The 13,397-nt window shown below is 42.3% G+C and overlaps 1 protein-coding gene across 1 annotated transcript in view; it reads left to right on the top strand.

Moving 5' to 3' along the window:
* The window catches only part of Cep78 (centrosomal protein 78), a 26,687-nt gene extending 14,043 nt beyond the window's left edge, over positions 1–12,644 (top strand). The window contains exons 11-15 of the mRNA XM_021201354.1: positions 870–998; positions 8,038–8,115; positions 9,342–9,508; positions 10,584–10,752; positions 12,011–12,644. Of these exons, the coding sequence (XP_021057013.1) occupies positions 870–998; positions 8,038–8,115; positions 9,342–9,508; positions 10,584–10,752; positions 12,011–12,574 (1,107 nt within the window). The 3' untranslated portion in view covers positions 12,575–12,644. The remainder of the gene's footprint in view (positions 1–869; positions 999–8,037; positions 8,116–9,341; positions 9,509–10,583; positions 10,753–12,010) is intronic.
* Positions 12,645–13,397: the final 753 nt, after the last annotated feature.

Here is a 13,397-nt window from a genome sequence, read left to right as displayed (position 1 = left end):
TCTCTCTCTCTCTCTCTCTCTCTCTCTCTCTCTCTCTCTCCACACATTAAAGTCAGATCACAAACATTCCCTCTCCCACTGGCTCAGTTCTGGAGCAGGCTAGTTCTGCCAGACTGCTGTGTCCTGTAGTTAATTGTTCATGGAGGCCACAGATCTCTCAAGAGTAGGAGGAAAGCATCTAATGTCCCACGCTGCATGGCAGCCCTACACTCTACTCCCTGAGGTCTTAGGAAGCCATCTTGTTCTGCCATCGAGGGTTTGCTTATTCTGCAGAACTGTCCCAGCACCGGTTCAGTCTGTACATTTTCAGTAGGGTTATGACCACATCAGTTTTTAACTAGAGGGAAACCATGAAGCCTGACAGGAGAATTAGACTGTCCCTACACTAGTTCAGGCTGCCGGACGGAGAGAAGATGAGGTGCGCTACTTTCAGTTGTGTATATGGACGTGATTTTAAAAAACCATTCTAGTATTTATTAATGACACTTACTGATTTTATAGTCTGTTAATTCTTTTCCTCCTAAAAATTGTACTTCTGCACTCTTCATGCAGTAGAGAATAAATTTATTACCTGTGGTGTAAAAGTTGATCTGAAGAAGTGTTTATTTTGACTCCCTACTTGAATTGTCTAGGAAGAGCTTAGCAAACATATGCAGTGCCAAACAGGAATCAGCCATGTGGAGTACATGGTTTTGTAGTAACAGCAAGAATAAGTTAATGACATTTTTCTGTTACTGATTGTTTTAGGCTCAGGAACAGTGAGATACATTTATAGTAAGTCACTTGACAGATCGATTTGATTAGGTGTCCTCTGGTGTTTAGTATTTGGCTTATAGTATTATTAATAAGTCATGTCCTCTTTATTTCAGAAATCAAATTTCCCCGTGACTGTGACAGTAGAAAGTCCTTCGTCCTCAGAAACTGACGAGACTGAAGATTCTTCAGAAAGTGTCCAGGAAGCGCCTCAGAAAACCAGCATAAAAGAAGAAACATTACAGGTATACAGCTCCTTTCAAGGTACCGAGACCATTGCAAAGACCATTTCAAAGTATAATTGCTTCTTGACGAAGCTTGATTGTGAAACAAACCCAGGCAGCTCTTTGGAGTCCTGTTTGCTGCTCCATTCTAACTCTTACTCTTCTCAGAGGTACAAAACAAGGATGATGAGAGTGTCCGTACTCTACAAAATACAACAGGGCACCGACTTTTCCTCTTCGTAGAATCAGAGCGTTAGCTGCAATGAGAGCTTTAAGACCATAAAATAAACATAAACTTAAGGAGATTGAGTACTGACACAGTCAGCTGATTCGGTGCTGTGTGTGTGAGTATCTGTATGAATGTTCATTGTGTGTGCATGTGGAGGCCTGGGGACAGCCTTGGCTGTCATTCCTCACTTGTTCACACTATGTTTGTTTGAGGAAGTTGTTTGTTTTTTTGTTTTGTTTTGTTTATATTTATTTATTTATTATATGTAAGTACACTGTAGCTGTTTTCAGACACTCCAGAAGAGGGCATCAGATCTTGTTACAGATGGTTGTGAGCCACCATGTGGTTGCTAGGATTTGAACTCCAGACCTTCAGAAGAGCAGTCAGGTGCTCTTACCCACTGAGCCATCTCACCAGCCCAGTTGTTTGGTTTTAAAATAAAGTCTTTCATTGGTTCAGAATATGCCCATTAGACTTGTCTGCCTGGCCAGTGCTCTGGCCACTTGCTTCTGGGGTGCTGAGATTGTGGGTGTCCACCACCATACCCTGCCTCTTCTCATGCTCTGAGGATCACCTTAGTCCTATGGATGTGTGGCCTGGCTTTGACTGGGCTACAACTCCTCAGCCCAGCACTGTTACGTGAAAGGCCAGGAAACTGATGATAGTACTAGCTGAACTCTCTTATCATAATTGAAATATAACTTTGTTTTTGGTAAAAGTAAAATTGGAAAGAGGTTCTTTTGTTTTAAGATAGAGTCTTACGTAGCTCAAGTTATCCTTGAAGTCATTGTACCTCAGACTGGCCTTGGGTTCCCGGTCTTGTCCTAGCCTCCCACATAAGCCACCACCCTGGCTTTGAAAAACAACTTTTGCTACTGATATTCCCCTTCCACAATATTAAAAAACTAAGAAGCCATACTTTAAAACTGGGCATCTAATATCATTCCATTTTTCTGTTCAGGTTAGCAAATAAGAAAACTTACTTAGCAGATTTTTTTGCCTTATTTGGACTTTAAATCAGAGCTGATTTATAGTAAGTTCTGGGAGACCTTATCTTTTAGAAAGTCTTGCCTTTTCTTGTGGGTTTCATGATTCACATGTAATTACGGGAAGCTGGTGGGATCTGGGTTTGAACTCAAAACCTTATACTTTTCAACATGCATGCTATCACTGAGCCACACCAGCAGCCCCATAGTGACTGCTTAAAACTAGGTCTGTCTTGGTATAGAACTTACAAATCTAGAAATATGGCTATCCATTTGTTATTTGTTTGTTTGTCTGTTTATTGGCTTAAAACAGCAGAGATTTGATTTTCGCATATCTGAGAGCAAGGACATAAGGTCCATCTAGTTTGTGTGTGGTTAGGGCCCAGATTTCTAGTTCCCAGATGGCGCCTTCTCAAAATGTCATTAATGGTTGAAGGGCAGTTACCTATTTTATTTATTTTATTTAAAGCCAGGTATGCAATACGGCTTTATTGGCAAACCAATTTCCTGGCCAGCATATAAGGCCTTAGGTTCAGTTGCAAGCATTACACATCCCCTGAAGATAAATGCCACAGCTTTTTTTTTTTTTTTAATTAAAATTCACGATATTTATAGAGAGAATTCTTGAAGTAATCACTTACAAAATTATAATCTCTTAGGAGAGAACCTGTGTGGACCACATAGGAACACTTCGTCTTGTCTGCAGAGAGCCCGCGTGTTTTATTGCTGGGATGCAGAGAAGCACTGAGCCCCAAGCAGTCTTTCCTTTTCCTTTTTCTTTTCTTTCTTTCTTTTTTTTTTTTTTAAGATTTATTTATTTATTTTTATGTATATGAGTACACTGTTGCTGTCTCCAGATACACCAGAAAAGGGCATCAGACCCCATTACAGATGGTTGTGAGCCACCATGTGGTCGCTGGGAATTGAACTCCGGACCTTTGGCAGAGCAGTCAGTGCTCTTAACCACTGAGCCATCTCTCCAGCCCTGAGCATGTTTTCAAGGTGTTGGATTGGTTTCCTTCTCCAGGGGTCTGAGAGAGAGCTTGGTCGGTTCTATGGGGTTGTTCTGCTTTGTTTTCCTTCTGGTTGTTTAAATGCTAGAAACTACACTGTGTCCATGATGGGCAAGCTTGCTATTACTGGTCTGTGATCAAGTCCAGGAGACAGTACATCAGAATAGTCTGCAGTCACTGAGGAAGACCAAGGCTAGGAATTGCAACTAGAGAGTTTCTTACTCCAGGTGTATTGAGGACCTCGTATATATCCACTTGAGAATCAGCTAAGATATGTAAGCCCACAGTAAAGACAGTAGAAGGGATCCTCACTTAACCAAGTGAGAAGGTGAGCAGGAAGAAGTGTAACTGATCCAGTACAACATGGGGCAACCATCACTTAGAATTAGTGCTGGGGCAGCCTGCAGCTTGGAGGAAACCTAGCCTGTGTTCCACTGTGCAATTGGAAATGGGACACGCCAGGAGTTGCTTCCTGAGGGCCTGAGGGTGGTGACCTGTAGTCTTAGGTGGCCATTATGTGAGTATTCTCTGAGGACTTCATTCTGTGCATATCTTGGCATATCAGTACTCTGTGGCGAAAAGCCTGCCTCAGGCGGTGGCTGCCCTAAAGTGCTGAGTGTGCGTGTGGGAGCAGACTGTTTGATCATCAGCCTGTCTATAGTAGTTGCATCCACATGTTCATTTTGCACTGATCAATTGTGAATTCATGTAGTCTTCTGAGTTTGTATATGTGCTAATTCACTTAATCACTGTCTGTATTCAGTAGATAAGGAAATCAGGACCCAGAGGTATAGAATTTGCTGGTCAGTGGGTTAGGACTTTGCCCTTAGAGAATTTTCAGTTTTTAGGGGGAAAAAAAATCAAAAACCATTTTTTTTTTTTTTTTTTTTGAGACAGGGTTTCTCTGTGTTGCCCTGGCTGTCCTGGAACTCACTCTGTAGATCAGGCTGGCCTTGAACTCAGAAATCCGCCTGCCTTTGCCGCANCCCCCCCCCCCCCCCCAGGTACTGGGATTAAAGGCATGCGTCACCACGCCCGACCAAAAAAACAAAATTGAACTACTAACTATTAAGCAAAGAAATGGAGACTAGGAGACAAGAGCAAGCTTCTCCACTTGTTCATTTGAAGAAAACCATATTCTTAGGTACGTCTTCTATGGCCAGGGCTTCTTCCTTCAGTCTTCACTGCCTGCTTTCTTTGTGCTAGGTATAGGAAGCGACAGAATAAATGTTTAATAAAAGATGTTTCTCTTCTTCCCACATCTCAGCTTCCATGGGGAAGGCGAGTCATAGTAGGTGTGACATTTCAGAGTGATAGGCTGGCTTAGTGTGGTCTCCGTTGTTGCCACAAAACACTGTGACCAAATAGCAAGTTGGGGGGAAAGGTTTTATTCAGCGTACATTTCCATACTGCTGTTCACCATCAAAGGAACTCAGGCAGGGCAGAAACCTGGAGGCAGTAGTTGATGCAGAGGCCATGGAAGAGTGCTGCTTACTGGCTTGCTTTACATGACTTGCTCAGCCTGCTTTCTTATAGAACACAGGACTAACAGCCCAGGGATGACACTACCCATAATGGGCTGGACCCTCCCACATGATCATTAATTGAGAAAATGCCTTACAGCTGGATCTTATGGCGGCATCTCCTCAATTATGGAGGCTCCTTCCTGTGACTCCAGCTTGTTGTTGAAGTTGACATAAGACCATCCAGTACATTGGCTTTGTTACTGGAAGCAGTGTCAAATCCTAGACATATGTCAGAAAGCTGTTAAGACAGAGGTTCATTTGGTACATACCTCTAAACCAGAAGACTGAGGCAGGAGAATGGAAAGTTTGGGTCCAGACTGAGCTACATAGTAAGGCCCTATTGAAAGAAGAGTGTTGAGAGGAGAGACACTTGATACAAGTTTTGACATTGTCTGACTCCCTCCACTAGGGGGAGAAGCTGTTTCATGTCATTGCACTTGGCTGTGCTGTGGAGAGCCAGTCAAAAATGGAAATGTCAAGAGATTGTCCATGCTTGGGTGGGAGCATGCATCGATGACACTGTTTCGGCATCACCCATGCCCCCTTTAGTAACCCCTCATTTGTGCCATATAAGTGAGTCCAGGAAGCCCATTGGCTTGCAAGGGAAAGGTGCACTGTAGTTTCCTTTCTCAAGCTGTGGTGCATTAAATCATTATGTGAATCATAAACACAGGAGTTTGCAAGGTCTTTTCATAAATGGAGTTTATGTGCTGGTGAGATGGCTCAGTAGTTGAAGGTGCCTACTGCCAAGCCTCATACCTGAGTTCCATTGCCAGGATCCCCACATCCCCACGGTGGGAGAGAAGCTGTTGTCTGGCCTCCATGTATGCACTGTGGCACACGTGCACCTCACACACACAGCCAGCACGCCCTGAAATGTACTGAACATTTTGTTTTAGTTCTAGGCACCGTTAGTCACGGCTGGCTCTGGAAAGGGGCTCAGCAGCTGAGAGCAGGTGGTGGTTTTACAGAGGACTGAGTTCAGTTCTTCCTGCTCTTGTCACGTGGCTCTCAACCACCCGTGACTCCAGGTCCAGGGGACCCAGCGCCCTCTTCTCAAGCACTGCATGCACATGCAGAAATCCATCCCCACATGCACACGGTAGAAGTTTTATTTTATTTTTTTTAAGGCATTTTTTATTAGATATTTTCTTCATTTACATTAGATCAGTCTTTAAAAAGAAAAGGAGTCTGATATAATCAAAGCATTTAACAATATTCAAACATCCAGTTTGAGTGTAAAAGTACTCAATTTTCCACTGAGGAAATACTTTAAAACAGTTTGTTGAAAGGGGAACAACTTTGTTGACACACAGTTAGATATTTTATATCTTTGTTTTTCTTAGATATATAACATTTTAAAATATTTTATTTTATGTATATGAATGTTTTGAGGTCATGTATGTATGCATCACATAGTGTCTAGTATCCAACAAGGCCAGAAAAGTGATCAGATCCCCTGGAAACATTTGTGAACAGCTATGTGAGTTCTAGAAATTTAGCTACTCAATGCTAAATTTAGCTATTTCAATGTTTCCAAACTAAACTTTTAAGTTAAAATTCTGTGTTTAAGTAAATTTTCAGAAGCCTTTAAAATATAAAGCCAGGAGCTAGTGCGTTAGCTCGATGTTTAACTACTTGCCATTAAAGTTTAGGGTCTGTAGTTTGGATCAGTATCAGCATAAATGCAAAGTATGTGTGATGACTCACCTGTACTTCCAGCCTCGGAATGCAGAGATGGAGAGCCAGCTGACTAGCAGGACCACCTATGTTTGTGACCTCTGCATTTGATTAAGAGGTCTGCCACAAGGAAAGGTGGAACAGTGAAAGGCAGTTCCCAACATCAACCTCTGGCCTCCACATGCATATTCACGAGCACGCACATGTGCATACACACACATACACTTGAATGAATGCACACACTCATGCACAAATGCAAAGCCAAGTGTTGAGCTATATACCTGTAGACCCAGCACCTGTGAGGCTAAGGGAAGAGGATCCAGTAGTATAAGCACATTGTGAGGTTTTAATAGATAGATAGTTTACTATTATACAATCAACTACTCAAAAAATGGTGGTTTATGAGAGTAGCAGATACTTGTTTTATTATTAAGCCAGGAAGTTGAATTTGTTGCTATAGGTTTGATGGCTTAATACAACCTCCTTTTATGAGCTCACAGTTCTAACGTAAAAGTCCAGTTAGGAATCCCTGCTCAGTCTCACAAAAACTGAGACCTTGGTGTAGGCCAGACTGTTGCCATCTGGCAGTGCTGGGAAGGAATCCTCTTCCAGGCAAGCTGGTGTCGCCAGCATAAATCGTCTCTTAGAGCCCGTTTGCTTGCTACTTGTCAGTCAGGGGACCATCTCATCTTCTGTGGGCCACCTCCACTTCAGAGTTGGCAATGAAGATCTTCTTTGTTGTCTTAACTCCTTTGTAATAAAAATCTTTTTTATGAAGAGCTTGATACCTTTAAACAGGTTCCCTGATTGTGTCATATCCACACTATCCTAAGGTCACTTGCTGTGACATTCTTAATTATCCCCTCACAGCGGCCCCTGCATGAGCAGGAAACATTGCAGCCCTGGGAAGGCTTAGGGACTACTTCAGGATTTATCTATGACAAATAATCTCAGCTCCATCATCAAGGACCATAAAATCTCACTCAGTTCCTGAAAATGATGAGCAGGTTTGCTCACAGGTACATTTTTTTTCCTGATGTTGGTAAAGAGCAAGGTCAGCCCTTGAGCAGCCAAGAATTCAAGGGCGGCTGCATAGCCAGTGGAGGGTGACTGTTCTGCTCCCTCCGCCTTAGCCAGGAGTCTTCTTGTAGGGACTGATGGTTATGTTAGCGAGGACCTAGAGAACTAAGCACAATGCTTCCATACAATAAAGTGCTTGAAAAGTGTTACATCTTAAGTATGCATTTTTGTTGCAGTTGTGTGATTTTGGTATGTTAAGAGTGGTATAGAGTTTGCTATTATGAGGAACCCAAAATTAAGAATAAAAATTTCCTTTCATGACTTTAATTTTTTATTGGTGATTCACTGTTATATGTATCTATTTTTTCTGGTAATTACTGCAACTCTTAAGCTAGAGTGGGATTTAAGTGACTCTGCAATGTGCCCATTTGATACCTTTTAGTAATTAACTGCACTAGGTGGTATGTGTATGAGTAATGACATGTCATCCCACTGCCTGAGGTTACTTCTGGCTCTGCCCCTCAGTTCTTACTGGTCTGTGTAGCTGGGAGAGTGGAGGATCAGAGTGCAGCATGGTTACCACATTTCCTCCATTCTTCTTACTAGGAGAAGCTGGAGGAGTGCCTAAACCAGCTGAAGGAGGAGAGAGTGATCCGCCTCAAGGCCGACAAGCGAGTCAGTGAGGTAAGGAGGCTCGCTCTCGTGTTCTGTACTTAGAAACTTTAAAATACTTGGAAGTGATAAGGCATAGTGTATTGTGCACTGAGTTGAGCATTTTAACCTTGCATTCATTTATTCAGTGTCATTGGACATGTTCTAAAAAGTGTATTGTAAAAATGTAAGAAATAGCTTTCCCCTCCCCCTGGCTTTTGACTGCCTTGTATGAAGTGTATTTATTAGGCTTCTACTGTGTATGTAACATAAGTGGTGGCGAGGCTGTCTTCTCACAGTGAGTTGGGAAAGCCTAAGAGGATGGGCCTTGTGCTTGGCTGTGTGCAGTGCTCAGGTGGCTAAGGCTAGGGGACTACGCCTGGCCAGAGGTCTAAGGTAATGGCAAGCAGCTCAGAATGCCATGGGAGCTAGAAGTCTATACTGTGAGCACTGACAAGTTTTATAGTAGTGCTTTTTTAACTACACAGTAAATGTAAAGAAGAGTGCTCAAAGTGTATATATTATAACAAGTATCAAGCACTGGAAGACATAAGCCGAACATATGTTATGTAAACCTTGCCTTTCTGGGAAATGCCAGGGTTGGGTTCGTGTGTTGCCTGAGAAGAGAGCAAGAAGCTACAGAGAGTTGCTCAATGTTGAGAGTGGGCACTGAGCATCAAGGCTTTAACAAATAAGCACAATATACCCAGGGCCTGCAGGATGAGGGACTTGCTGCCAAGTCCAGCCACCTGAGTCGGCTCCCTAGCCCTACATGATGGAAGGAGAGAACTGACTTCCACATGCATGCTGTGGCACATGCCCATGTGTGAACACATATACACACATGGTTTTTAAAAGTTGGCATATTGACATCAATCCTTGGTACATTAAGTATAGCAGGGTTATGATTTTGCTTAGATCAGAGTGTTTTCTAATATCATATGAACCTTAGGTGGTTAAATCTCTGCTGCACAATGGTCCAATGTGAATTTAAGCAGTTGGGGATGTGTTCTTTGGAAAAATCAGTAAAACAACTGCATTTTCATCTACTTGTTATATAAGAAATTTCACCAAGTGTCTCCATTGAAGATCATTATGTGTTATGGTTAATGACTTCATTGATTAAAAATTAGTTAATTAAATGGTTTAAAAATGTAATAAGTTACTTATATTTTTAATGATTTAGTTTAGGTATTGAAAAGTTTTCTTTGGATGATTGTGAAGAAATCACACCATGCATTCTCTACTTTCTTTTGTAGCTGGAACATGAAAATGCCCAGCTAAGAAATATAAATTTCTCCCTATCTGAAGCCCTTCATGCACAGTCCTTGACAAATATGATCCTGGACGATGAAGGAGTCTTGGGCAGCATCGAGAATTCTTTTCAGAAGTTTCACGCTTTTTTGGATCTTCTTAAAGATGCTGGGTATATCTGGAGGGTGGGCATTCCTTCTTCAGTGGCTTTAATTGTACATTGCTGAGAAACTCGTCATTTTTTAGCTTCCACAAGACATTTATCGTGATTATCAACAAGTATGTTTGATTTGCTTTTTAGTGGAGAATTCCTTTTAAAAGAAATGCAGAGTGGTAAACCTGCCTTGTTAGAAAGCCCATCATAAAAATGTAGCACAAAGAGTACTTGGTGGTCTTGGTAAATATCAGTTAATGCCATTGGGCATATTAATTGTATACAGTTTTGTCTGCTATAAATATATCCCTTAACATGTTTTTAAGAAAGACTAAAGTTAAAAGTTAAAGATCATTTTATTGAAAATATTTAAGTATTCTTATATATAGGAGATTTCTTAACCTTTTATTCATCTTGCTTATTAAATATGTTTCGAGTTAAATTCTTCTGACCCCTAGGCTTCAGGATGTAGTTGATGTCCACAGGTGCTGTAGACACAGGAGTAGGTCAGGGTTCTCACGTAAGAACCATAGTGTCAGAAGATGCCAGTCAGGCATGGTGGCACACTCCTGGAGCACAGCACATGAGTGGTAGAAGGACCAGGAGTTCAAAGTCACCCTTAACTACATAAACATTTTGAGTCTTGCTTAGGCTACATGAGTCTCAAAATCAAAGAAAAAAAGATGCTAAGAGAGAGCTAAATGAGGTTGATGAGGCAGGGTTTGAGGTGAGTAAGTAGTGGCTAGGAGGGAAGCTGAGGAGGGAGGGTCAGATGTATGGAGATGGCAGAGGTTGAAGCTGTTGGAATAGTATTTAAAATGAAGTGGTGACGACTGCTATGGAAAGTCAGGTGACGTGTAATGTATTCCCGAGGGGAGTTGGGGTGCTAAGAGGATGTGATCATATTGTCTAGAGCTCACAGAGCAGGGTAGAAAGGTGGTGGTTAGGGAGGGGCTGGTGTTGGAAGTAGTCGTTGGCTTCTAAGAGTTTTAGATCTTGGTGTTCATTTATACACCTATTTCATGCTTGTAGGTGTGGGTGAACTTACGTTGTCCCCAAGTGAGTGCCTTTTCCTCCTCTTTCCTGTCTGCAGGCTTGGGCAGCTTGCCACTATGGCTGGTATAGATCAGTCAGATTTCCACCTGTTAGGTCATCCCCAGATGAATTCCACGATTAATACACCTGTAGAAGAACAGAAAGCACTTGAAGATGAAACTCTGGATCCAAAACAGACTGCCACAGGACAAATGCAGGATATCCGAGTGAGTGGACCTGCTCTCAGCAAGGCACTCTCCAGGTCAGAGAAAGGAATGGTGGTCTATCTCTGGAAGAGCCAAGTTTGTACCTGTTTCTAGAAGCTGCATCATTGTCAGTAAGAAAATGGGGCTAGGCATAATGATGCACACCTTGATCCCAGCGCTTGGGAGGCAGGGATAGGCAGGGCTCTGAGGTTGAGGCTAACCTGGTCTGCATAGTGAATTCCAGACCAGTCAAGACTACATCAGACCTTACGTCAAAAAAAAAAGAAAAGAAAAAGAAAAAATTGAAAGTTTTTTTGTTGTTGTTGTTTTTTGTTTTTTTTTTTTGATAGTTTATACTTGGAATAAGCAATCTTCAGTGAAGAAAGAAAGTTAAGAGATAATCAGAATTTAAATGTAAATGGCATTTATATTCATGTCTCATCTAGGTTTTTATCTGTATGTAGTCAGCTTACAATGAAGGGACACTGATGAAGGTCCAAGTACTAGTGCAGAGAACGCCTGAGACCAGTAATCTAGACAGACTAGCGTGCTTACAGCCTCCAGTTAGTGGACGGAGGAGGTTGGCTGGCACAGGAACCCTCTCATCCCTCCGCCCCCCACCCCCGCCCCCCGAATGTTTTCTCTTCTGCCTCACCAAGACCCAGCAGCCGGTCTAAGACTTGTCTGAGGTGCTGCTGGCTTGAGAACTCAGTCAGGCCACACCTTGGATACTTCACATACACAGAGAGGCTAGGAATTGGGTTTCTTAGAAATAGTTTTGTCTTGTTTTTTTAATGTGGAAAATTGAAGGTAATTATAAAGAACAAAAAACGCTAAAAATATACAGCTAACTCTGGACATATATATAAACTTGAGTTGCCAGTCACATGGCATGGTATAATTAAGAAATGAATTACTGTAGGATCTTCTGAGTGGTGAATTGACTGCATAGTAAGATCACAGTTACAAGGCTGCAGAGATGGCCTGACTGTTGAGAGAGAGAGCTCTTCTAGACGACTTGAGTAGAGTCCCCAGCTCCCCATGTTGGGTGGCTCAAAACCACCTATGACTATAGCTCCATGGGATCCTATGCCTCTAATAGCCTCTACAGTCATGTATGCATCACACACACATACACACACACACACACACACACACACACACACCTCCATAACTAAAATAATAAAAGTAAACATGAAAAAAAGTTACAGTTCTACGGTGAGGTTTTCGTCTCTGTGGTGGCTCGCTGTGTTCTCAAGCTTTATTGTTTCCCTTGTAGTTTCAGAAGATTACCAGTGATGCTCTGATTCCTTTACCTCTCGACACCGTCCAGGATCCGGCTTCTGCACAAGAGGCAGCGGGAGCGTCCAGAGACAACCTGGGAGTTGTAGGCCTGGAGCAGCAGGAGGGACCTGCAGCAGGATTTATCGCTAAAACAGGCTCTCCTTTAGCAGGTGTCATTTCTGGAGGCAGAAGTCAAAGAGAAGAGGAGGTGTTGTCTAAACATAGCAGGTCCTCTTCAGAGAAGGGGAGCACGGCAAGTGAGCCCTCCAGAAGGCCGTCTGCTGAGAGACACCCCAGGAAGGACCTGCTTTCCAACGCTGACTCTGCTGGGAACTCAGAAAGCAAAGGACCTGGGGATAGAAGGTCTTTGCTTAATGAGCCAATTAAAAGTGAATCTTTGAAAAAATGCATTTCTATCAAGAAAGAAAACAGAATAGTGACTGTCTCATCTAAGACTATCAAAAGTAAACCCAACCCACTAGAACATTCTGAAAGTGATGCTCTTGGATCTGATTTTGAACTTCAGGAATGTGTCCATTTGTCAGCACACCTGACCTGACATAAGTCTAACCTTTTGAAATTATGATTTTTGCCTTCAAATTTTAATAAATTTTCTTATGTTTTTATTATATTGAGTGATAAGTTAAAATACAGGGCTAGAAATACTATAGGGCAATTTTTCTATACTTAGTTTAAAATCTTGTTTTTTCTTTTCGCATAATTTATTTGGCGCATATTTGTGGAAAGTCTAATTTATAAACACTTGTGGGTGTGGTGGCTTCCAGCAAACAGGGAAGCAAAGCTTCTACCCTGGAGGCTACTGTGTGGAGGAGACAGAACAGTAAAGCAGAGGGTGGGGCTGAGTCCCTGGAAGACTGCAGCCTTTAGTCACGTGTAGGAGCAGTCACTCCAGAAAGCCATCGGCATGTCCTAGTAACTACCCAGAGCAGCAGACCTCTTTTTAGGTCCTTAACTACGACTAAGTTTGCAACAGCTTTGATTAAGGTTTGGTAGGCCATTTTATAAATGAATTTAAGAAAATAGTATGTAGATGGCCCAAACCTGCTTAGAAATAGGAGGTACTGTTAAAGTTCTGACTGGAACCAGAGTGCTGAATCATTTAGTTATCCCGTTTCCCTGTTAGGAACAGGACAGCTCAAGGAAGATGCCAGGGAAAAGCCATTGGACACTGGCAGTTCATGAGCAGGGCTGTCAGAGGCACACCTGTCACTTACCCCAGCTGGACAGAGTATGTAAGAGCATGAAGTAACCCTAGACTAATTATCCCTACCTGTCAAAACACAGATAAACCCTGGACCACAACCAGATTGGCGTGGGGTTGAGGTGTGAGGAAAGCTGGTGGTATCAGGACCTCGTATAGA

This window comes from Mus pahari, chromosome 1 (genome assembly GCF_900095145.1).
Source record: "Mus pahari chromosome 1, PAHARI_EIJ_v1.1, whole genome shotgun sequence".
NCBI lineage: Eukaryota > Metazoa > Chordata > Mammalia > Rodentia > Muridae > Mus > Mus pahari.
This window is presented reverse-complemented; position numbering and strand designations above follow the sequence as displayed.